A 27,324-nucleotide genomic window follows, 5' to 3' on the forward strand; every position below is an offset into this window, starting at 1 on the left:
AGGCTGAGCCATGGAGATTTACCCAGTGTTTTTGAGGTTAAACTATTTTTCAACCACAGGATAAACGTATGACACCAATCAGCAAATTATACTAGACTCTCTATTGTCTACATCTGAGACTAATGATGGAGCAGTTAAGCTTCCTATTGGTGAGCATTTTTCAATATTAATATATAAAATATATTAATACTTACAATTTATATATAAATATTAACATATAAAAATTGAGCCAGAATAAAAAATATTTAGCGATGACAGTACATTAGGTAATTGCATGGATTCTGCTTTGATCTTAGATCAGTACTCTTGGTTGGTACCCTCAGAATACTGTAACTGCTAAACAGATGTTAAAGAAACAAAAGACATTTTACAGCCATTTACATTTTCATAGATTCCCCATGGCCTTAGTTTTCAATTTTCAAAACCTAAATCTATAAATGTTCAAGACGCATAGACCCAGGTACTAACTTTGCAGGTGTTTCAACATAATGCTTGATGGATAAAAAATGTCTCTTTCAACTGAACTAAAAAATTAAACTATTTTCAACAATAAACAGTGCACTAAAAGTATACTCCAATAACTTAGACAAACTTTTCAGTGTCTTTTAAATAGCTAACATTTTCTCTCATTATAAAAATCGTACAATAAGGAACTAGGATGTATGCTTTTATATTACTTTTTATTTCACTTTTTATTTTTTCTTTGTGTTTTCTCCACGTGCTATTATTTTTGCCACTCTGTTTCAGGTATTAGAAGTGCAATACAAGGCTTAAAAACATAAGGAAAGCCTCTGTATTTTATAGCTGGGTGCCAAGCTGCTGCATTAATCCTCAACAACAGGATTTTCTGAATAGGAGGGTTATCTTACTGAGGATTGGCTCAGAGTAACTTTTCTTATGTGTATTATCAGATATGGCCTCTGCACTGACCATAACAAAATTATCGAGGAAGACAATTCCCACATAGTAGAAAGGTATTCAACATTTGCTTGAACTGCAAAGGTTTTCTCTCTATATAATACATTCACCTGCATCAATCAGAGATTTTGGACAAAATACAAGCAAGCCAAGCAAAATTACCATGCAAGAAAAGAGTGTGGATTCATAATACTACTCAAAAATAAAAGAGAAACATTCACACTGCCCTTAAATCAGCCAAATATATGACATACTTAAGGCTACAACTGGAACTCTTAGAATAGTGTGACTAATCATGTACCAAATAATTAGTACTTTTAATATTGTATGAATATTATATGTCTTATGCTAGATTCCTTCACTGGCAGAGTGGCCAGCTCTTCAGTCTTACCTGCACATTTGGTTCTGGTGATTAGCGGAGGTCCTGGAAGCCCTGTCCCACCTTCACCAGGTCTTGTAAGTAGAACACGGATCTCATATTCAGTATCTGGATCCAAATGCCATAATTTATAAGTTGGAGCATTGACTGCATGGGTTTCTGTCCAGGATCCTGATGTCATTCTGTACTCCACTTCTTTCAGAATGATGGGACCATCACCAATGATGGAGTTGGCATTTAGCTGAATCAGCAAATATGTAGGCCCAACACCAAGCAGCTGGGGAGGAGCAATGGGTCTTGGTGGTTCTAGGAGAGACAAATGTGCAATCTCATTACTTTAAAATCCAAAAGATTATACTACACAGATATAGTAATATCTCTTGTAGTCGAAAGGCTTAAGGAATAATTTATTTACGAGTTCATAATAAATACTTAAAATTGGGAATGAGTGGTCTGGAAACTACTTTTAAATAGCAAATACTTTCACAGATGGAATATGACCCTTTTACCACAAATTTTCTTTTACTAAAAACATACCTCTCCGGGAGATAAATTTGTAAAGACACGGTAACCAAGGGAAATAAAGAGAAAATATTTAGAGATGGATAGCTCCGATTAGCTACTAAACACAGTACAGTTGATCTTTGACATTCTTGGCATACTAAGACCTTTACAAATCTCAAAATTAATGAATACTGCTATAACTCATTTCGTTAATGAAATATGGCCAAGTATTGTTTTTGTTGTTTTTTTTTTTTCTTTTTACTTCTGCAGACTTCCTGCAGATGAAATGAAAAGAAGGCATAGCAAAGCTGAACTCAGGGGCTGATGCCCGGTGCTGACTTGTTTCCATACATTCACCTCTCACCATAGGAAACTGAAATTTACACGGAGGAAAATCACAAATCATTGCATATCACTGGCCTTTGGGAGTAGCATGTGATAAGGCAATGCATCAAGTATTAAACCCAAATGTCAAAGGTACACTGTAATTTAATTTTGAATAGCTTAGATAATTTGCTTGAAAGAAACTTTGGGAAACATTATACCAATGTTTGAACTTATGGAAATGATGAATAATGAATTAGAGCATTTTTTCCCTTAAGAACAATGAGGTGAAATTTGATACTGAATTTTATGGACCCCATAGCTCTAGCTCTGTCCATATGGTCTCTAATTAGTACATTGCTATCAAGTGGGATCTTCTTTGAATCTCTGGAAGAACACTTATTGGGGAGGCCAAAAGACTTTAAAGGAAAGTGTTAATCTATAAAAAGTAATAACTGCCCCTAAATTCTTTTGAAGGTTTTTTGTTTTTGTTTTTGCGGTATGCGGGCCTCTCACTGCTGTGGCCTCTCCCGTTGAGGAGCACAGGCTCCGGACGCGCAGGCTCAGCGGCCATGGCTCACGGGCCCAGCCGCTCCGCGGCACGTGGGATCTTCGCGGACCGGGGCACGAACACGTGTACCCTGCATCGGCAGGCGTAATCTCAACCACTACGCCACCAGGGAAGCACTTGTGAATGTATTTTTAAAACGAGTTAAAGCAAATTATATGAAGAAAAACTATTAAATGGAAGGAGCTTCAAGATGGCAGAAGAGTAAGATGTGGAGACCACCTTCCTCCCCACAAATACATCTACACGTGCAACAGCTCCTACAGAACACCTACTGAATGCTGGCAGAAGACGTCAGACATCCCAAAAGGCAAGAAACTCCCCACGTATCCAGGTAGGGCAAAAGAAAAAAGAAAAAACAGAGACAAAAGAATAGGGATGGGACCTGCGCCAGTGGGAGGGAGCTGTGAAGGAGGAAAGGTTTCCACACACTAGAAGCCCCTTTGCGGGTGGAGACTGCAGGTGGCAGAGGGGGCAAGCTTCGGAGCCACGGAGGATAGCACAGCAACAGGGGTGCAGAGGGCAAAGCGGAGAGATTCCCACACCGAGGATCGGTGCCGACCAGCACTCACCAGCCCGAGAGGATGGTCTGCTCACCTGCAGGGGCGGGCAGTGGCTGCGAGCTGAAGCTCAGGCTTTGGAGGTCGGATCCCAGGGAGAGGACTGGGGTTGGCTGAGTGAACACAGCCTGAAGGGGTTAGTGCACCACGGCTAGCTGGGAGGGAGTCCGGGAAAAAGTCTGGAGCTGCTGAAGAGGCAAGAGACCTTTTCTTCCCTCTTTGTTTCCTGGTGCGCGAGGAGAGGGGATTAAGAGCGCCGGTTAAAGTAGCTCCAGAGATGGGCGCAAGCTGCGGCTAACAGCACGGACCCCAGAGACGGGCATGAGACGCTAAGGCCACTCCTGCCGCCACCAAGGAGCCTGTGAGCAAGGACAGGTCACCATCCACACCTCCCCTTCCAAGAGCCTGTGCAGCCTGCCACTGCCAGGGTCCCGTGATCCAGGGAAAACTTCCCTGGGAGAACGCACGGCGCACCTCAGGCTGGTGCAACATCACGCCGGCCTCTGCCGCCACAGGCTCGCCTTGCACTCCGTACCCCTCCCACCCACCGGCCTGAGTGAGCCAGAGCCGAGGAATCAGCTGCTACTTTAACCCCGTCCTGTCTCCGTGGAGAACAGACGCTCTCAGGCGACCTCCATGCAAAGGTGGGGTCAAATCCAAAGCTGAACCCCAGGAGCTGTGCGAACAAAGAAGAGAAAGGGAAATTTCTCCCAGCAGCCTCAGAAAGAGCGGATTAAATCTCCACAATGAACTTGATGTACCCTGCAGCTGTGGAATACCTGAATGGAGGAGGTGGACTTTGGGAGCAACGATATATATATATATTTTTCCCTTTTTCTCTTTTTGTGAGTGTGTGTGTGTATGCTTCGGTGAATGATTCTGTCTGTATAACTTTGCTTCTACCGTTTCTCCTAGGGTTCTGTCTGTCCGTTTTTGTTTTTGTAGTATAGTTTTTAGTTCCAGTTATCATTGGTGGATTTGTTTTTTGGTTTGTGCTCTCTTTTTTCTTTACTTTAAAAAATATTTTTAATAAATATTTTTTATTTTAATAACTTGATTTGATCTTATGCTATCTTCTTCTTTCTTTTTTTTTCTTGCTTTTATTCTGAGCCATGTGGATGACAAGCTCTTGGTGCTCCAGCCAGGCATCAGGCCTCCGCCTCTGAGGTGGGAGAGCCAAGTTCAGGACACTGGTCCACAAGAGACCTCCCAGCTCCAAACGGTGAAAATGTCCCAGAGATCTCCATCTCAGCGCCAAGACCCAGCTCCACTCAACGACTAGCAAGCTACACTGCTGGACACACTATGCCAAACAACTAGCAAGACAGGAAAACAAACCCACCCATTAGCAGAGAAGCTGCCTAAAATCATAATAAGGCCGCAGTCACCCCAAAACACACCACCAGGTGTGGAACTGCCCACCAGAAAGACAAGATCCAGTCTCATCCACCAGAACACAGGCACTATTCCCCTCCACCAGGAAGCCTACACAACCCACTGAACCAACCTTAGACACTGGTGGCAGACAGCAAAAACAACGGGAACTATGAACCTGCAGCCTGCGAAAAGCAGACCACAAACACGGTAAGTTAAGCAAAATGAGAAGACAGAGAATCACACAGCAGATGAAGGAGCAAGGTAAAAACCCAATAGACCTAACAAATGAAGAGAAAATAGGCAGTCTACCTGAAAAAGAATTCAGAATAAGGGTAGTAAAGATGATCCAAAATCTTGGAAATAGAATGGAGGAAATACAAGAAACATTTAACAAAGACCTAGAACTAAAGAGCAAACAAACAGTGATGAACAACACAATAAATGAAATGAAAAATTCTCTAGAAGGGATGAATAGCACAATAACTGAGGCAGAAGAATGGATAAGTGATCTGGAAGGTAAAATAGTGGAAATCACTACTGCAGAGCAGAATAAAGAAAAGAAGAATGAAGAGAATTGAGGACAGTCTCAGAGACCTTGGGACAAGACGAAACACATCAACATTCGAATTACAGGGGTCCCAGAAGAAGAGAAAAAGAAAGGGATTGAGAAAATATTTGAAGGGATTATAGTTGAAAGCTTTGCTAATATGGGAAAGGAAACAGTTAATCAAGTCCAGGAAGCACAGAGAGTCGCATACAGGATAAATCCAAGGAGAAACATGCCAAGACACATAGTAATCAAACTATCAAAAATTAAATACAAAGAAAAAATATTAAAAGCAGCAAGGGAAAAACAACAAATAACACACAAGGGAATCCCCATAAGGTTAACAGCTGATCTTTCAGCAGAAACTCTGCAAGCCAGAAGGGAGTGGCAGGACATATATAAAGTGAAGAAGGAGAAAAACCTACAACCAAGATTACTCTACCCAGCAAGGATCTCATTCAGATTTGATGGAGAAATTAAAACCATTACAAACAAGCAAAAGCTAAGAGAATTCAGCAGCACCAAACAAGCTTTACAACAAATGCTACAGGAACTTCTCTAGGCAGGTAACAAAGAGAAGGAAAAGACCTACAATAACAAATCCAAAACAATTAAGAAAATGGTAATAGGAACATACATATCGATAATTACCTTAAGTGTAAATGAATTAAATACTCCAACCAAAAGACACAGACTGGCTGAATGGATACAAAAACAAGACCCATATATATGCTATCTACAAGAGACCCACTTCAGATCTACGGACACATAAAGACTGAAGTGAGGGGATGGAAAAAGATGTTCCATGCAAATGGAAATCAAAAGAAAGCTGGCGTAGCAATTCTCATATCAGACAAAACAGACTTTAAAACAAAGACTATTACAAGAGACAAAGAAGGACACTACCTAATGATCAAGGGATCAATCCAAGAAGAAGACATAACAATTGTAAATATTTATGCACCCAACATAGGAACACCTCAATACATAAGGCAAATGCTAACAGCCATAAAAGGGGAAATACAATCATAGTAGGGGACTTTAACACCCAACTTTCACCATTGGACAGATCATCCAAGATGAAACCAAATAGGAAACACAAGCTTTAAATGATACATTAAACAAGATGGACTTTATTGATATTTATAGGACATTCCATCAAAAAAAACCAGAATACACTTTCTTCTCAAGTGCTCATGGAACTTTCTCCAGAATAGATCATATCTTGGGTCACAAATCAAGCCTTGGTAAATTTAAGAAACTTGAAATCGTATCCAGTTTCTTTTCCAACCACAACGCTATGAAACTAGATATCAATTACAGGAAAAAAATCTGTAAAAAATACAAACACATGGAGGCTAAATAGTACACTACTTAATAACCAAGAGATCACTGAAGAAATCAAAGAGGAAATCAAAAAATTCCTAGAAACAAATGACAATGGAGACCCGACGATCCAAAACCTATGGGATGCAGCAGAAGCAGTTCTACGAGGGAAGCTTATAGCAATACAATCCTACCTTAAGAAACAAGAAACATCTCAAATAAACAACCTAACCTTACATCTAAAGCAATAAGGGAAAGAAGAACAAAAACCCCCGGAGTTAGCAGAAGGAACGAACTCATAAAGATCAGATCAGAAATAAATGAAAAAGAAATGAAGGAAACAATAGCAAAGATCAATAAAATTAAAAGCTGGTTCTTTGAGAACATAAACAAAATTGATACACCACTAGCCAGACTCATCAAGAAAAAACGGGAGAAGACTCAAGTCAATAGAATTAGAAATGGGGCTTTCCTGGTGGTGCAGTGGTTGAGAGTCTGCCTGCTGATGCAGGGGACATGTGTTCGTGCCCTGGTCCAAGAAGATCCCACATGCTGCAGAGTGGCTGGGCCCGTGAGCCATGGCCACTGAGCCTGCACATCCGGAGCCTGTGCTCTGCAACGGGAGAGGCCACAACAGTGAGAGGCCTGCGTACTGGGAAAAAAAAATTATAAATGAAAAAGGAGAAGTAACAACTGACACTGCAGAAATACAAGGATCATGAGAGATCACTACAAGTAACTATATGCTAATAAAACGGACAACCTGGAAGAAATGGACAAATCCTTCGGAAAGCAAAACCTTCCGAGACTGAACCAGGAAGAAATAGAAAATATGAACAGACCAATCACAAGCACTGAAATTGAAACTGTGATTAAAAATCTTCCAACAGGGCTTCCCTGGTGGCGCAGTGGTTGAGAATCCGCCTGCCGATGCAGGAGACACGGGTTCGTGCCCTGGTCCGGGAAGATCCCACATGCCGCGGAGCAGCTAAGCCCGTGAGCCATGGCCGCTAGGCCTGCGCGTCCGGAGCCTGTGCTCCGCAACGGGAGAGGCCACAACAGTGAGAGGCCCGCATACCGAAAAAAAAAAAAAAAAAAAAATCTTCCAACAAACAAAACGCGAGGACCAGATGGCTTCACAGGTGAATTCTATCAAAAATTTAGAGAAGAGCTAACACCTATCCTTCTCAAACTCTTCCAAGATATAGCAGAGGGAGGAACACTCTCAAACTCAATCTATGAGGGAACAATCACCCTGATACAGAAACCAGACAAAGATGTCACAAAGAAAGAAAACGACAGGCCAATATCACTGATGAACATAGATGTAAAAATCCTCAACTAAATACTAGCAAACAGAATCCAACAGCACATTAAAAGGATCATACACCATGATCAAGTGGGGTTTATCCCAGGAATGCAAGGATTCTTCAATATACACAAATCAATCAATCAATGTGATACACCATATTAACAAACTGAAGGATAAAAACCATATGATCAACTCAATAGATGCAGAGAAAGCTTTTGACAAAATTCAACACCCATTTATGTTAAAAACCCTCTAGAAAGTAGGCATAGGGGGAACTTACCGCAACATAATAAAGGTCATATAGGACAAATGCACAGCTAACATCGTCCTCAATGGTGAAATACTGAAATCATTTCACTAAGGTCAGGAACAAGACAAGGGTGCCCACTTTCACCACTATTATTCAAAATGGTTTTGGAAGTTTTAGTCACAGCAATCAGAAGAGAAAAAGAAATAAAAGGAAGCCAAATCGGAAAAGAAGAAATAAAGCTGTCACTGTTTGCAGATGACATGATACTATACATAGAGAATCCTAAAGATGCTACCAGAAAACTACTAGAGCTAATCAATGAATTTGGTGAAGTAGCAGGATACAAAATTAATGCACAGAAATCTCTTGCATTCCTATACATTAATGATGAAAAATCTGCAAGTGAAATTAAGAAAACACTCCCATTTACCATTGCAACAAAAAGAATAAAATATCTAGGAATATACCTACCTAAGGAGACGAAAGACCTGTATGCAGAAAATTATAAGACACTGATGAAAGAAATTAAAGATGATACAAATAGATGGAGAGATATACCATGTTCTTGGATTGGAACAATTAACATTGTGAAAATAACTATACTACCCAAAGCAATCTATAGATTCAATGCAATCCCTATCAAAATACCACTGGCATTTTTCACAGAACTAGAACAAAAAATTTCACAATTTGTATGGAAACACAAAACACCCCGAATAGCCAAAGTGATCTTGAGAAACAAAAACGGAGCTGGAGGAATCAGGCCCCTGGACTTCAGATTATACTACAAGGCTACAGTTCTCAAGACAGTATGTTACTAGCACAAAAACAGAAATATAGATCAATGCAACAGGATAGAAAGCCCAGAGATAAACCCACGCACCTATGGTCTCCTTATCTTTGATAAAGAAGGCACAAATATACAGTGGAGAAAAGACAAGCTCTTCAATAAGTGGGGCTCAGAAAACTGGACAGCAACATGTAAAAGAATGAAGTTAGAACACTCCCTAACACCATACATGAAAATAAACTCAAAATGGATTAAAGACCTTAATGTAAGGCCAGACACTATAAAACTCTTAGAGGGAAACAGGCAGAACAGTCTATGATATAAATCACAGCAAGATCCTTTTTGAGCCATCTCCTCAAGAAATGGAAATAACAAAAATAAACAAGTGGGACCTCATGAAACTTAAAAGGTTTTGCACAGCAAAGGAAACCATAAACAACATGAAAAGATAACCCTCAGAATGGGAGAAAATATTTGCAAATGAAGCAACTGACAAAGGATTAATTTCCAAAATTTACAAGCAGCTCATGCAGCTCAATATCAAAAAACGAAGAACTGAATCCAAAAATGGTCAGAAGACCTAAATAGACATTTCTCCATAGAAGAAATACAGGTTGCCAACAACACATGAAAGAATGCTCAACATCATTAATCATTAGAGAAATGCAAATCAAAACTACAATGAGATATCATCTCACACCACTCAGAACGGACATCATCAAAAAACCTACAAACATTAAATGCCGGTGAGGGTGTGAAGAAAAGGGGACCCTCTTTCACTTTTGGTGGGAATGTAAATTGATACAGCCATTATGGAGAACAGTATGGAGGTTCCTTAAAAAACTAAAAATAGAACTACCATACGACCCAGCAATCTCACTACTGGGCATATACCCTGAGAGAACCAGAATTCAAAAAGAGTCATGTACCACAATGTTTATTGCAGCTCTATTTACAATAGGCAGGACATGGAAGCAATCTAAGTGTCCACTGACAGACGAATGGATAAAGAAGATGTGGCACATATATACAATGGAATATTACTCAACCATAAAAAGAAACGAAATTAAGTTATTGTAGTGAGTTGGATGGACCTATAGTCTGTCATACAGAGTGAAGTAAGTCAGAAAGAGAAAAAAAAATACCGTATGCTAACATATATATTGAATCTGCAAAAAAAAAAAAAAAAAAAAAGGTCATGAAGAATCTAGGGGCAAGACGGGAATAAATATGCAGACCTACTAAAAATGGACTTGAGGATACGGGGAGGGGGAAGGGTAAGCTGGGACAAAGTGAGAGAGTGGCATGGACATATATACACTACCAAATGTAAAACAGATAGCTAGTGGGAAGCAGCCACATAGCATAGGGAGATCAGCTGGTGCTTTGTGACTACCTGGAGAGGTGGGATAGAGAGGGTGGGAGGAAGGGAGATGCAAGAGGGAAGAGATATGGGGATATATGTATATGTATAACTGATTCACTTTTTTATAAAGCAGAAACTAACACACCATTGTAAAGCAATTACACTCTAATAAAGATGTTTAAGAAAAGTGTAAAAAAAAATAAACAAGTGAAATCTGAAAAAAAAAAAAAAATTGAGTAAGAGTTTGACACTTCAGAGAAGAGGGTACCAAAATGGCCAATAAAAATATGAAAGGATGCTCAACATCTGGTAAAGAAAAAAATAAACTATTAAATGCAACCACACAATGCTTCTCTTGGCGTCCTCCCCTCCATTGCACGTAGGGGTGGTTTGGAGAAGATGCAGATAGACAGAAGCTAAGAAAAAACAGCCAGTATTTTTTAAACTGCATTTTCTATCTTAATGGCAATGAATGCTTAGAATACGACAGTGCAAAAAACTCATAGACAGGTTCTACCTTCTGCTACAGGTTTCCAGCTGTAGTCCAGAATTTGCTTTTAAACTCCAAAGTGTAGTTTCCACCTTATGAACCCCTGCATTACAAACATCCTTAACATAAGGAATAAGACAGCTGGCCTAAATCTCTACACAGGTTAAAGTAATTTTCAAGAAGTTTCCTGCAAAATTCATATGACAAATATTTACTGAGTAGCTACTAATTGCTAAGCTATCCCACACATTGGTTATTCATGTAATATGGCAAGGGAGACATACTAACAATAAATCAACAAATTTATTATTTTAAATTGAGAGTTATGTAGAAAACAGATACTGAGATAATAATAGATGGTGGGGGGAGAGGTATCTAGTGAGTAATACTAATTTTTTTCTCTCCAAAAATCACTTGAAGAATATAAAGTTACTCCCATCAAAAATCATGGCTTATTATTACAACAGCTTTCAAACCAGTTATCAGTAAAATTATATGAACTTGTGCTTCACTACTGCTCCTGTTCAGAGTGGAAATAAAGCAGGACTTCCCTGGTGGTCCAGTGGTTACATCTCCGTGCTTCCACTGCAGGGGGCACGGGTTCAATCCCTGGTCTGGGAACTAAGATCCCACATGCTGCGTAGCACAGCCAAAGGGGGAAAAAAAAATAAGCGAAAATAAAGCTAAGATTTAAAAAGATAATCCACATGCTATTTAAACTGCTTACATTTAGAATTATTTCTATGGAAAAGTAGTTCTTAACACCTGATTTATAAACTTTAAGTACAAAAATCCTCTTCCTTATGGTTTGAAAATTGTTTCAACAATATATAGTCAAAATTGGGTAGAGGGTGAATTATTTCCAATTTCACAACCGAGTTCAACTGAGAAGTTACAGAAGAAAATGTTTAAATAATATCAAAATAGTTTAGAATTTTCATTTATCAGCTAAAGAAAGATAAAGCTAGACAATTCATATCATGAAGTTTTACCAACTAGTCTAACAACTGTATTTCAAGTTCTCAAAAATTTTGGTAGACAAACAGAACATTGATATACTTTCTGAACCTCAAACTAAAATGAAACTGAATAGAGAAATTAATGTAATAGAAAAAATGCAAATATCTTCCCAGACTATCTAAATGTTGCACATATTTTAAGAAGCAGTCTGTATTTTGCAGATAAACTGAGCTGCCTCATATATGCAATGTTTGTTTTCATTCCAGATGGCTCATATACTGACTTATCTAAGTAGGAAATGATGTTAAATTCACAGCTTACTGGGGTTCTAACCCAGAGCAGTAATGCCTCACTCACATTATAGCTGAACAATAACCTGAAGAGGTCTGATATTTAACATGACAGAACAATTTGTCAAATGCATTATAAATAACAAGCTTTGGTTATTAATCTATAAATTTATGGGTATTGTGAAACCTGACCTAATAAGTGTATATTGAATGTTAAATCTCACCCATCAAAACCCTGCACATCACTGTCATGGAAATAAGAAGAAAACAAAAGAGGAGAGCAGAAGATGGAAGTGAGAGGAAGGGGAAAGCTACAACAAAACATATTATTAGAAACAAGTGAAAAAGTAAAGCATAACATTTCTTCTATCATTTCTATCTTTAAAGAAATGCCATGTAAAAGGAAATGAAATTTAAAGCCAAGAGATCTAGTTTCAAAAAATGCATACACTAATAGCTGAGTAAACTTGAATTTGTTATTTAACTTCTTAGCATTACAATTTCCTCATCGGTAAACTAGGCATAATTTTAAGAATTTTAAAAGACTTTACATTTCTAAATATGTCAACAAGCCCTATATTTGATGCTATTTTGCTTTGTTTTGTTTCTGCCAGAGAGCATATAAATTTTAAAATGGAAAATTAATATTCAACACTAGTGTTTTGTGTACGTGAAGAACTGAGTTTGATGTAATGAGGTTCTTGGCCCAAAGAAGGGCAACAATTCACTCTGATCAGTTTTACATCTCACTTACTATGGTCAAGCCAACAAAAGGAGCAGTCCAGTAATCAAAGCAGTAGCTCAGATTTGGAACTGTGGCAAAGTTCAGAGAGGCTTAAAAACATATACATTGACTAACAGCATGATTATAAGCGAAATCTAGCATTAATGAGACTAATATATATACCAATACATATTAAATTTTTATGGTAGAGGTAAAAAAGTAGCCTCGTATTAGCATATGCATTTTGTATTTAGGCCCTTGAGAACAAGGATGCTTATTTATAAAATCTCTATTCATTTCAATAAATTATGCATGAATTTTAATCAGTTAGCAAATGAACAAGTAATTGTTCAGCAGCAATATTAATATTCTTCATAACTTAATACACTATCAGACCCAGAGGTGTGGTATGAATACATCCCAAATGTACAGTAGGTAACAACTGAAGCGTACAATCCCCAAAATACAAGATAAACTTTGCTGATGTTACCAACTAACTTCCAATTAATGACTTATATTCATTATTCTAGAGCTAAACCTATTATAAAATTGCACTTATACATTCAAATTGCTTTATTTTGTCTTTTTTATTTCAAATAATTTTTAAGTGTCTTGAAATCAAGTCAAGTCATTATGAAAGAATATTCTCATCCAATTATTCCTATTACAACGCTATATTACAAACATATGTGTCACTTAATAAAATGCAAAATCAGATGTAGAAGCTATGAAGCTAGAAAAAGTCACTCAACAAAGTAAATATCAAGTAAATGACACTTTTACATTTGTCTTCCAAATAAATATATTAAATACCTCTCAATCCTATCGCCTTCCAAATTGTTTTATTTACTTGTCAAAGAAGCCTTGACAAAAAAGTATCTCGAGATTAGCTTTCTCACTTTAGAAGCAGGCAATGACAGTGCCTTTGTCTCCCAAGGCCACTGTAACAAATTAACACAAATGTGGAGGTTTAAAATAACAGAAATTTATTCTCTCATGATTCCGGAGGCCAGGTGTTCCAAATCAGTATCACTGGATCGAAATAAAGGTGGTACCAGGACATACTTCCTCCAAAGGCTCTAGGGGAGAATCAGTTGCTCGCCTGTTCCAATATCTGCTACCTGTTGGTATTCCTTGTCTCGTGGCCACATCACTGCAATCTCTATTTCACTGTTCACACTGCCTTCTCCTCTTCTCTCTGTAGTCAAATCTGTCTCTCCCCTCTACTTATAAGGATACTTGTGATTATATCTACATGCAAGGTCCACGTGGATAATCCAAGATACTCTCCCATCTCAAGACTCTTAAGCACATTCTCGAAGACCATTTTTCCAGATAAGGTGATAGTCATGGGTTCCAGAGATTAGGATCTTGTATCTTTGGTGCCATTCTTCAGCCTATCACTGACATGGACTATGAACTCATCCTTCCTCCTGGGAGACATCTCAGCTCCATCTTTTCTCCAGGTAGTAGGAAGCTAGGAAAATAATTCTCCTAGGAAAATTTCCTATCTAGATTCAGAGCAGTGGAATTAAGAGACAATAATGTAACAACATTGTCTGGTTTTTGCTATTTTTTTTAAATGAAATGAAAATAGAGATGATAAAAATTACTACTCAAAATGACTACAAAGAGTCAATGTTCCCTTACTATGTCTAAATTCCTGTAAAAATCAAATTAGAATATTTGCCTTGGAGATATTTTCTTATTTGCTATCATTTGTTTACTTAAATGAACAGATCACTTCAAATCAATGTTATTCTATTTCTTTATCATTCTTCTCATTAAAATTATGATCTACTTCCAAAAAAAGAATATTCACAAGTTAATGCTTCATGTTGTTTAATCTTCTTCCTTATCACATATTAAATGCTCAAGTAAACAGAAAAGAACATTAGTGACGGAGAGCAGGAAGAATAACATCAGTGTACTAAATAATTCAAGCATTTATTTATCAGCTACGCTATAATAATTTTAAATGATCTTAAATTATGCCTCAAAAGGATAACAATATAATTTAATGGTACTTGAGTGTTTCAAGAAATTTGAAATAATAACACTGATGAATGGAAGGTGGCCTTTTCTCCCATAAGAAATGGAAAGCAGGTTATAGATAAATAGAAGCAGTGTTTTGGCACACTTAATATCATATGTATGGCAACATAATTTGTTTCATTTTTTCCTTAGAGGCAAAACCATGAAATACATATTTGAAAATATTCAGACATATTCAACAAGGTTTCTCCTGCAGCCACATTTTATAAACTGTAATGCAGATTTATGAGAAGAGTAACAGTTCTTTCATGATTTTCAATCTGTTATCTCTCTGAAAGCTCAGATTTCCAGTCCTAACAAATTCCTTAGGCAGCTAAATACCTCTCCTTTCACTCTTTTGGCTACTATCTCATAATGTTTGCTCCTATTAATTAAGTAGTCAGTAAATTCTATAAATCATCTTTCAGATAAATTACTATTTTAATTATGTTTATACATTTGTGCATTGATAGATTTTTAAATCAAAAAAATTTATTTAATATATTAAAATTATTTTAAATCCAATGAAAGATACCTTTTTCAAATCATATCATTCAGGTGGCTCATAGGCTTGAACTGGTCAAATAAAGTTAATGCTAAGATATGACAAAGCTTGGACGTTGTTAAACCTGAGGTTCCTATGCCAGCACCTAGACCAAGTATCAATCAAAAGGAGCCATTGTTACCTATTATCATCTCCATGAAAATTACATGGGTGTAGACCATGGAAAGGGTGTGTGCTGTGCCCCACTGCCCATACTCACAAAATTTCACATACACAAAAAATTCTGAGAAGCATGAAGTAAGCACCCATGATTTTACAGCTATAAGTAGGCAGAAATAGTTTAAATAAAGTGAAAAATGCAACTGAATAACAAAGTCCTTTTTAAATGCTATATTATGTATGTTTGTTTATACTATGTGTTTTTTTAATCAGCATTAATTATATCCATCTAAACAAGAGTTTCTTCATTCTCTCCCAGTGATTTTTCACTAACAGTAGTTGTTCAAATGATTGAGGAGTATCACTTGCTTTGAGTAGGCTGGGGCCAGGATTACTTGATCATGAAATGCACAGGATAGTCCCACATAATGAAGAATACTCCAGTCCAAAATACCAAAGTCTTTGGAGAAACACCACAATGTTAAAAATAATCTCCCCTCAGCAATCCATGGGTTATGCGTACCTAAAATTACATCACTTACACTTCTATTTCTCAAAAGAGTATTGGAGCAGAATTTTGAAGAGGGTGCGAACACTAAACATGTGATCATTTGCTCACACAGGCTTGACCATTGTCAGTGAGGCATAGTTAAATGGGCATGTGAGTATACAACTTGCTCATCGACGGCTGAACTGACATTTTTGGAAAACTATATATCAAGAAATAAAAACGTGTTTATAGACTAAAGTAATCCCACTTCTGGAAATTTAATGTAAGGAGATGATTAAATCTATATTTAGAAGAGCAAAAAATTAAGCAAAATATTCTACAATAGGAAAATGGTGACGCAAATTATGGTATTTCAATAGAATTTCACCATACAGTTCAAGAACACAAGTTGTGAAGATTATACAACAAATGTCATTTGTTTTCATTTTAAAAAGTGAAGAGTATATCCCTATTAATAAAAGAAAGAAAGAAAGAGCTAGTTACCTTAATTAACCTGTGCTTCAGCCTGACCATCTGTAAAATAAGCCTAGAATTTTGTTAAGATTAAATGAGTTTAAAAAGAATACTGGAGGACGGCTTAAAGATGGCGGAAGAGTAAAACGCGGAGATCTCCTTCCTCCTCACAGAGACATCAGAAATACATCTACACGTGGAACTTCTCCTATAGAACACCCACCGAACGCTGGCAGAAGACCTCAGACCTCCAAAAAGGCAAGAAACTCCCCACATATCTGGGTAGGGCAAAAGAAAAAAGAATAAACAGGGACAAAAGAATAGGGACGGGACCTACGCCAGTGGGAGGGAGCCGTGAAGGAGGAAAGACTCCCACACACTAGAGGCCCCTTCGCGGGCGGAGACTGCAGGCGCCGGAGGGGGAAGCTCCGGAGCCGCGGAGGACAGCTCAGCCACAGGGGTGCGGAGGGCAAAGCGGAGAGATTCCCGCAGAGGATCGGTGCCAACCGGCACTCACCAGCCCGAGAGGCTTGTCTGCTCGCCCGCCGGGGCGGGCGGGGCCGGGAGCTGAGGCTCGGGCTTCAGTCGGATCCCAGGGAAAGGTCTGGAGTTGGCAGAGTGAAGACAGCTTGAAGGGGGCTAGTGCGCCACGGCTGGCCGGGAGGGAGTTCGGGAGAAGTCTGGAGCTGCCGAAGAGGCAAGAGACCTTTTCCTCCCTCTTTGCTGCCTGGGCGCGAGGAGAGGGGATTAAGTGCGCCGCTTAAAGGAGCCCCAGAAGCGGGCGCGGAGCTGCCGAAGAGACAGGAGACTTTTTCTTACCTCTTTGTCTCCTGGTGCGAGAGGAGAGGGGATTAAGGGCACCACGTAAAGGAGCTCCAGAAACGGGCGCGAGCCGCGGCTGTCGGCACGGACAGTAGAGACGGGTGTCGGAGGCTAAGGTTGCTGCTGCCGCCACCAAGAGGCCTGTGTGTGAGCACAGGTCACTCTCCACACCGGCCCTCCCGGGAGCCCGTGCAGTCCGCCACTGCCGGGGTCCCGGGATCCAGGGACAGCTTCCCCGGGAGAACGCACGGCGCGCCTTGGGCCTGTGCAGCGTCACGTCGGCCTCTGCCGCCGCGGACTCGCCCCGCCCCCGTGCCACTCCCTCCCCCCAGCCTGAGTGAGCTGGAGCCCCCGAATCAACTGCTCCTTTAACATTGTCCTGTCTGAGTGAAGGGCAGTCGCCCTCGGACAACCTACACGCAGAGGTGGGACCAAGTCCAAAGCTGAACCCCAGGAGCTGTGCGAACAGAGAGGAGAGGGGCAGGTCTCTCCCAGCAGCCTCAGAAGCGGCGGATTAAAGCTCCACAATCAACTTGAAGTGCCCTGCATCTGTTGAAAACCTGAATAGACAACGAATCATCCCAAGTTGAGGAGGTGGACTTTGGGAGCAAGATATACTATTATTTCCCCCTTTTTTTTCTTTTTGTGAGTGTGTATGTGTGTGCTGCTGTGTGAGATTTTGTCTGTATAGCTTTGCTTTCACCATTTGTCCTAGGGTTAGACCGACCCATTTTTCTGTTTTTTTTTTTTTTAAAGGAAATTTTTCTTCTTAATAATTATTTTTTATTTTAATAACTATACTTTATACTACTCTGTCTTCTCCCTTTCTTTCTTCCTTTCTTGCCTCCTTCCCTCCTTTCTTCCTTCCTTCCCCCCTTCTTTCCTCCCTTCCTCTCTTCCTTCTTCCCTTTCTTCCTCTGCACCTTCCTTCCTTCCTTGCTTCCTTCCTTCATTTCTTCCTTCCTTTCTTCCTTCCTTCCCTCCCTCCCTCCTTCCTTCCTTTTCTTTCCTTTCTATTTATTCTACCTTTTATTTTGAACCGTGTGGATTAAAGGTTCTTGGCGCCCCAGCCAGGCACCAGGGCGGTGTCCCTGAGGTGGGAGAACCAACCTCAAGACACTAGTCCACAAGAGACCTCCCAGCTCCACGTAATATCAGACAGCGAAAATCTCCCAGAGATCTCCATCTCAACACCAAGACCCAGCTTCACTCAAGGACCAGCAAAGAACAGTGCTGGACACCCTATCCCCAACAAAGAGCAAGACAGGTCTACAGCCCCATCCATTAGCAGAGAGGCTGCCTAAAATCATAATAAGGTTACCAACATCCCCACACACACCACCAGACGAGGACCTGCCCACCAGAAAGACAAGATCCAGCCTCATCCACCAGAACAAAGGCACTAGTCCCCCCAACCAGGGAATCTACTCAACCCACTGAACCAACCTTAGCCACTGGGGACAGCCACCAAAAACAACAGGAACTACGAACCTGCAGCGTGCAAAAAGGAGACCCCAAACACAGTAAGATAAGCGAAATGAGAAGACAGAAAAACACACAACAGATGAAGGAGCAAGATAAAAACACACCAGACCTAACAGATGAAGAGGTAATAGCCAATCTACCTGAAAGAGAATTTAGAATAATGATGGTGAAGATGATGCAAAATCTTGGAAATAGAATAGACAATTTGCAAGAAACAGTTAACAGGGACCTAGAAGAAATAAAGAGGAAGCAAGAAACGATGAGCAACACAATAAATGAAATGAAAAATACTCTAGATGGGATCAATAGCAGAATAACTGAGGCAGAAGGACGGATAAGTGACCTGGAAGATAAAATACTGGAAATAACTACTGCAGAGCAGAAGAAAGAAAAAAGAATGAAAAGAACTGAGGACAGTCTCAGAGACCTCTGGGACAACATTAAACGCACCAACATTCGAATTATAGGGGTCCCAGAAGAAGAAGAGAAAAAGAAAGGGACTGAAAAAATATTTGAAGAGATTGTAGTTGAAAACTTCCCTAATATAGGAAAGGAAATAGTCAATCAAGTCCAGGAAGCACAGAGAGTTCCATACAGGATAAACCCAAAGAGAAACACGCCAAGACACATAATAATCAAACTGTCAAAAATTAAATACAAAGAAAACATATTAAAAGCAGCAAGGGAAAAACAACAAATAACACACAAGGGAATCCCCATAAGGTTAACATCTGATCTTTCAGCAGAAACTCTACAAGCCAGAAGGGAGTGGCAGGACATATTTAAAGTGATGAAGGAAAAAAACCTACAACCAAGATTACTCTACCCAGCAAGGATCTCATTCAGATTTGATGGAGAAATTAAAACCTTTACAGACAAGCAAAAGCTGAAAGAGTTCAGCACCACCAAACCAGCTCTACAACAAATCCTAAAGGAACTTCTCTAGGCAAGAAACACAAGAGAAGGAAAAGACCTACAAGAACAACCCGAAACAATTAAGTAAATGGTATTAGGAACATACATATCGATAATTACCTTACATGTAAATGGATTAAATGCTCCCACCAAAAGACACAGACTGGCTGAATGGATACAAAAACAAGACCCATATATATGCTGTCTACAAGAGACCCACTTCAGACCTAGGGACACATACAGACTGAAAGTAAGGGGATGGAAAAAGATATTCCATGCAAATGGAAATCAGAAGAACGCTGGAGTAGCAATTCTCATATCAGACAAAATAGACTTTAAAATAAAGACTATTACAAGAGACAAAGAAGGACACTACATAATGATCAAGGGATCGATCCATGAAGAAGATATAACAATTGTAAATATTTATGCACCCAACATACGAGCACCTCAATACATAAGGCAAATACTAACAGCCTTAAAAGGGGAAATCGACAGTAACACAATTATAATGGGGGACTTTAACACCCCACTTTCACCAGTGGACAGATCATCCAAAATGAAAATAAATAAGGAAACACAAGTTTAAATGATACATTACACAAGATGGACTTAATTGATATTTATAGGACATTCCATCCAAAAACAACAGAATACACATTTTTCTCAAGTGCTCATGGAACATTCTCCAGGATTGATCATATATTGGGTCACAAATCTAGCCTTGGCAAACTTAAGAAAATTGAAATCGTATCAAGTATCTTTTCCGACCACAACGCTATGAGACTAGATACCAATTATAGGAAAAGATCTGTAAAAAATACAAACACATGGAGGCTAAACAATACACTACTTAATAACGAAGTGATCACTGAAGAAATCAAAGAGGAAATCAAAAAATACTTAGAAACAAATGACAATGGAGACACAACGACCCAAAACCTATGGGATACAGCAAAAGCAGTTCTAAGAGGCAAGTTTATAGCAATACAATCATACCTTAAGAAACAGGAAACATCTCAAATAAACAACCTAACTTTGCACTTAAAGCAATTAGAGAAAGAAGAACAAAAAAACCCCAAATTTAGCAGAAGGAAAGAAATCATAAAGATCAGATCAGAAATAAATGAAAAAGAAGTGAAGGAAACAATAGCAAAGATCAATAAAACTAAAAGCTGGTTCTTTGAGAAGATAAATAAAATTGATAAACCATTAGCCAGACTCATCAAGAATAAAAGGGAGAAGACTCAAATCAATAGAATTAGAAATGAAAAAGGAGATGCAACAACTGACACTGCAGAAATACAAAAGATTATTAGAGATTACTACAAGCAACTGTATGCCAATAAAATGGACAACCTGGAAGAAATGGACAATTTCTTAGAAATGCACAACCTGCCGAGACTGAACCAGGAAGAAATAGAAAATTTGAACAGACCAATCACAAGCACTGAAATTGAAACTGTGATTAAAAATCTTCCAGCAAACAAAAGCCCAGGACCAGATGGCTTCACAGGCGAATTCTATCAAACATTTAGAGAAGAGCTAACACCTATCCTTCTCAAACTCTTCCAACAGATAGCAGAGGGAGGAACACTCCCAAACTCATTCTATGAGGCCAACATCACCCTGATACCAAAACCAGACAAAGACGTCACAAAGAAAGAAAACTACAGGCCAATATCACTGATGAACATAGATGCAAAAATCCTCAACAAAATATTAGCAAACAGAATCCAACAGCACATTAAAAGGATCATACACCATGATCAAGTGGGGTTTATCCCAGGAATGCAAGGATTCTTCAATATACACAAATCAATCAACGTGATACACCATATCAACAAACTGAAGGAGAAAAACCATATGATCATCTCAATAGATGCAGAGAAAGCTTTTGACAAAATTCAACACTCATTTATGATAAAAACCTTGCAGAAAGTAGGCATACAGGGAACTTTCCTCAACGTAATAAAGGCCATATATGACAAACCCACAGCTAGCATCGTTCTCAATGGTGAAAAACTGAAACCATTTCCACTAAGATCAGGAACAAGACAAGGTTGCCCACTCTCACCACTCTTATTCAACATAGTTTTGGAAGTTCTAGCCACAGCAATCAGAGAAGAAAAAGAAATAAAAGGAATCCAAATAGGAAAAGAAGAAGTAAAGCTGTCACTGTTTGCAGATGACATGATACTATACATAGAGAATCCTAAGGATGCTACCAGAAAACTACTAGAGCTAATCAATGAATTTGGTAAAGTTGCAGGATACAAAATTAATGCACAGAAATCTCTGGCATTCTTATACACTAATGATGAAAAATCTGAGAGTGAAATTAAGAAAACACTCCCATTTACCACTGCAACAAAAAGAATAAAATATCTAGGAATAAACCTACCTAAGGAGACAAAAGACTTGTATGCAGAAAACTATAAGACACTTATGAAAGAAATTAAAGATGATACAAATAGGTGGAGAAATATACCATGTTCTTGGATTGGAAGAATCAACATTTTGAAAATGACTATACTACCCAAAACAATCTACCGATTCAATGCAATCCCTATCAAATTACCACTGGCATTTTTTACAGAACTAGAACAAAAAAATTCACAATTTGTATGGAAACACAAAAGACCCCGAAGAGCCAAAGCAATCTTGAGAACGAGAAATGGAGCTGGAGGAATTAGGCTCCCTGACTTCAGACTCTACTACAAGGCTACAGTAATCAAGACAATATGGTACTGGCACAAAAACAGAAATATAGATCAATGGAACAGGATAGAGAGCCCAGAGATAAACCCACACACATATGGTCACCTTATCTTTGATAAAGGAGGGAAGGATATACAGTGGAGAAAAGACAGCCTCTTCAATAAGTGGTGCTGGGAAAACTGGACAGCTACATGTAAAAGTATGAAATTAGAACACTCCCTAACACCACACACAAAAATAAACTCAAAATGGGTTAAAGACCTAAATGTAAGGCCAGACACTATCAAACTCTTAGAGGAAAACATAGGCAGAACACTCTGTGACATGAATCACAGCAAGATTCTTTTTGACCCACCTCCTAGAGAAATGGAAATAAAAAAAATAAACAAATGGGACCTAATGAAACTTAAAAGCTTTTGCACAGCAAAGGATACCATAAATAAGACCAAAAGACAACCCTCAGAATGGGAGAAAATATTTGCAAATGAAGCAACTGACAAAGGATTAATTTCCAAAATTTATAAGCAACTCATGCAGCTCAATAACAAAAAAACAAACAACCCAATCCAAAAATGGGCCAAAGAACTAAATAGACAAAGGATTAATTTCCAAAATTTATAAGCAACTCATGCAGCTCAATAACAAAAAAACAAACAACCCAATCCAAAAATGGGCCAAAGAACTAAATAGACATTTCTCCAAAGAAGATATACAGATTGCTAACAAACACATGAAAGAATGCTCAACCTCATTAATCATTAGAGAAATGCAAATCAAAACTACAATGAGATATCATCTCACACCGGTCAGATTGGCCATCATCAAAAACTCTAGAAACAATAAATGCTGGAGAGGGTGTGGAGAAAAGGGAACCCTCTTGCACTGCTGGTGGGAATGTAAATTGATACAGCCGCTATGGAGAACAGTATGGAGGTTCCTTAAAAAACTACAAATAGAACTACCATACGACCCAGCAATCCCACTACTGGGCATATACCCTGAGAAAACCATAATTCAGAAAGACTCATGTACCAAAATGTTCATTGCAGCTCTATTTACAATAGCCAGGACATGGAAGCAACCTAAGTGTCCATCAACAGATGAATGGATAAAGAAGATGTGGCACATATATACAATGGAATATTACTCAGCCATAAAAAGAAATGAAACTGAGTTATTTATAATGAGGTGGATGGACCTGGAGTCTGTCATACAGAGTGAAGTAAGTCAGAAGGAGAAAAACAAATACCGTATGCTAACACATATATATGGACTCTAAGGGAAAAAAATGTCATGAAGAGATTAGTGGTAGGACGGGAATAAAACACAGACTTACTCGAGCATGGACTTGAGGATATGGGGAGGGGGAAGGGTGGGCTGTGACGAAGTGAGAGAGTGGCAGGGACATATATACACTATCAAATGTAAATTAGATAGCTAGTGGGAAGCTGCTGCATAGCACAGGGAGATCACCTCTGTGCTTTGTGACCACCTAGAGGGGTGGGATAGGGAGGGTGGGAGAGAGGGTGATGCAAGAGGGAAACGATATGGGAACATATGTATATGTATAACTGATTCACTTTGTTGTAAAGGAAAAACTAACACACTACTGTAAAACAATTATACTCCAATAAAGATGTTAAAAAAAAAAATAGAATACTGAATTAAGTGACTTAAGCGTGAAAAAAAAAAAAAAAAAGAAAGAAAGAAAGAAAGAAAGAAAGAAAAAGAAAGAAAGAAAGAAAGGGAAAGAAAGGAAGGAAAACCACCAACCACCACCACCAGAAGGAAATACACCAAAAAGCTAATAACAGTGATTGGGGAACTGTGAGACCACGCGTGGTCTTGCTTTTTATTTTTTCTCTATTTTCCAATAAAATTTGTAACATGCTCATAAAACTTTCTCACCGTTACAATCTCAGTGTCTGTCGCAGTGCCTAAGTTCAATAATATCATTACAGAATGAGTGGCTGGCTCAACATTTTCTTTCTTAAAAAAAAAAGTTATCCAAGCCACTGTAAGAAAAATTTATCTACATAAATTCTGTCTATTCCATACAAGAAAACACAGATTGGCTACTTCAGTGTGAGAAACATAATTTGGAGATGGCAATAGTAAAACTTTGTGTATTTATCTATTAATTTGTTTATTTGGGGATGATGAAATTAAGTCCTCAAAATGTAAGACTTACTACCTTGAACTCTGAACCATGTAGCTAGCCAATTGCTCTGACAGTGATACACAGCACCTACAAAATGTTACTATTTAATTAAAGGAGTTAGTTGACTGGAACAAAGGAATACTTTCTAGGCAATTGCTTAGTGATCGAGTGGCATCAAATGATTTATCCAGCTTGTAAAAAAAGGCACCGTTACAAACCCATACAATAATTCATTTTTGTCTTTTAGTCAAATCAAATCAATTAAAAAAAAACTTTTTCCATGTGAAGAAAAATTTCATATATATATACAAATTTGAACATAAAATATCAATCATTTAATCAAAATATACAATTGTACTAATAATAGCAGAATGTATACCAATAACTTGAGTTTCTTGAATAAAAATTTAATTTAGGGTAGGAAAAAATTTTGATACTAAATATGCCACTCTTCATATTAAACAGCTATTTTGTCTTTCAATCCCTATGTGATATGTATTCATTGTGTTTTTTAACTGCAAGGTCTGTGGAATTACAGTATTTAATCTCAATGACATGGCTCTTTCCTGCTGCCTAAAGTGCTGAAATAAGAATCATTGCAGCAACAAAACTGTAAATTTTGCATACTGAATTTTATATCCTATACATTACCATGGCATTTTATTCATCTTGATTTGGAAACACTGCTGCAATACCTTTCTTACCTGCTTGACATAAAAAGGCACAGCAGCAGCGTACTGTGTTAGATCTGCCAGCAGAAACTAAAAACAAGGTTAGGTTCATATTTAGGGTATATGAAAAGGGATTTTTCAAAGTAAAGTTTATTTGCTGTTTAGCCCATGTAATATAAAACTGTGAGATAACTATACATTTTATCTCATTTTGTCCCCAAATTGTACTCTGTCTAATTATATCTATGCAATGAATTGGTTCAGAATTATGAATTACTGTAATAATTCAATAACTTTACAAAAGACTCCATCACTACCACAATCCATATGGCATGGCAGCAAACCACATATGTTATGATGAAAATTATAGATCCATTTGATTGAGTCATAAACTAATACAGAATATTTCTCTTATGGCTGTTTAATCCCTCATTTCAGCTTGGTCAGAGCTCAAGCTGTTCATGCATTCCAGGGAAAGAACATCCAGTTGATTTCAAGAATAACAATCAGGTAAGTAGTAAAACTGGGAGAGACTTCAACTCTGTTTGGATCCCTCAAGCCTAGGGTCATACACAGGTAATCACATCACCGTCTCATCAGTCACCTTTATGAGGTAAGACAATAAAAAATATATGGTAGGAGAAACGAGGGGAACTGTGTTTGGCAATGATAGTATATGTCCCAGTAATATGTTAAATATGCCTAGAATTTAAATAGGCCAAAGGATTTGGAGTAATACTATTTATATTCATTTTATATTAATATGTGTAAAGACACAATGGCTGACTCCATTAAATCAAAAGATAGCAATTAAAAGAAAAACTCCACTGCAAAATCTCTGTAACTAGATTATAATCTCTCTCTTTTTTCTCTCTCTCTCTTTCGCTATCTACACACATATACACACATATATACATGTTTACATACATGTATATGTAACACATATAACATAATCAAGAAAAAAGTATTACTTAAAAATATCCTGAATCTTCCAAATCTAGAATATTAAAAACATTTTTTAAAATCTCATGAATCTAAATTCCAAAACAAAAAAATTTAAACCTATGAAATTAGAAGAATTTTCCAAAATTTAATTATAACCAAACACAATATAACTTGGCCATCTTGATCATTGGGTTTAAATACTCTGCTGTGTTGACTCATTATGATATAACACATAATAAGCATATGTTATGAATACGTACTTTGTGATTATTCCAAGTCAATTCAAAATGATGCACGAAGTTTTTATGTATATGTAGCCAGCGAGAGATAGCTATTTTTTTTTTAGTGTAATGACTTAGTCAAGTAATGGAATCAGGAGATACTATCCACTCCCTCCATTCAATGACCCTGGTTCCCAGGCATGTAAAATCTAACACTTTATTTACCCCAAGTTAATCAGGAAACTATCATTTACCCATTATTTCTACATGACTCTGGAAGGTAGAGAGTGACCATCTTTTAGACAGGCATATTCCTCTATGTATATAAGTGATATAGTTACTTTTTGATGAGAATTTGTGATAACATAATAAAAACAATTAAATAAGACTTCAGTCCTATAGATAGCTCCTTTAGATAACAGGCTTTTTGAATGTACTACTAACTCCAGCATAGTCATAATTTTTAGGATGCTTTCCAGTTCAAAAAGCATAAATTTTCAGACTTTCAAAATCTTCACATCAAAGAAACTGTCATTAGCTAATACAGACCCAAGTCAGTTTTGTAGTTTAAAGATTCCTAATATATATTCATTTCAAAGAACAAATGATACAAATTAGCAATTATAGAACATTTCCTCAATTCTGAGATTAAACAAAACAAAAAACAATTATGTGTCCTGTGGGGTTAGATGCCCTTGATCAAATCAGGAAATCAAGAACTTTTGATGTGAAATGGGTTTATCAGATGTGGTCAGTGACTCTAGATCAACTCTTCCGGATGGCAACTTTGAAAGAGTCAGGGGATTTGAACAGAGGACCAGAGGACAGATTTCTGAACCTAGTCTCTGAACTAATAAAAGCAGGTTTTTATGGGTAACTCAAGAGTATACGGGTATTAACAATGAACAAAAGGGAATGCCATAAAAATAGAGCCATCAATGTGGTCACCATAATTACAAGGACTTCTGAATAATTATTTTAATCATCCCCATTAGTCAGAATGTCATCAAAAGTAAGACAAGGCTTCCCTGGTGGC

At 38.0% G+C, this 27,324-nt stretch overlaps 1 protein-coding gene across 18 annotated transcripts in view; it reads right to left on the minus strand.

Moving 5' to 3' along the window:
• Window positions 1-27,324, minus strand: part of PTPRK (protein tyrosine phosphatase receptor type K) — a 583,718-nt gene that overhangs the window by 227,796 nt on the left and 328,598 nt on the right. For all 18 annotated transcript variants that reach the window (XM_067010720.1, XM_067010722.1, XM_067010719.1 and 15 more), the window contains exon 7: window positions 1,310-1,603. In XM_067010720.1, the coding sequence (XP_066866821.1) occupies window positions 1,310-1,603 (294 nt within the window). The remainder of the gene's footprint in view (window positions 1-1,309; window positions 1,604-27,324) is intronic.

The sequence above is a fragment of the Kogia breviceps genome, chromosome 13 (assembly GCF_026419965.1).
Source record: "Kogia breviceps isolate mKogBre1 chromosome 13, mKogBre1 haplotype 1, whole genome shotgun sequence".
Taxonomy (NCBI): Eukaryota; Metazoa; Chordata; class Mammalia; order Artiodactyla; family Physeteridae; genus Kogia; species Kogia breviceps.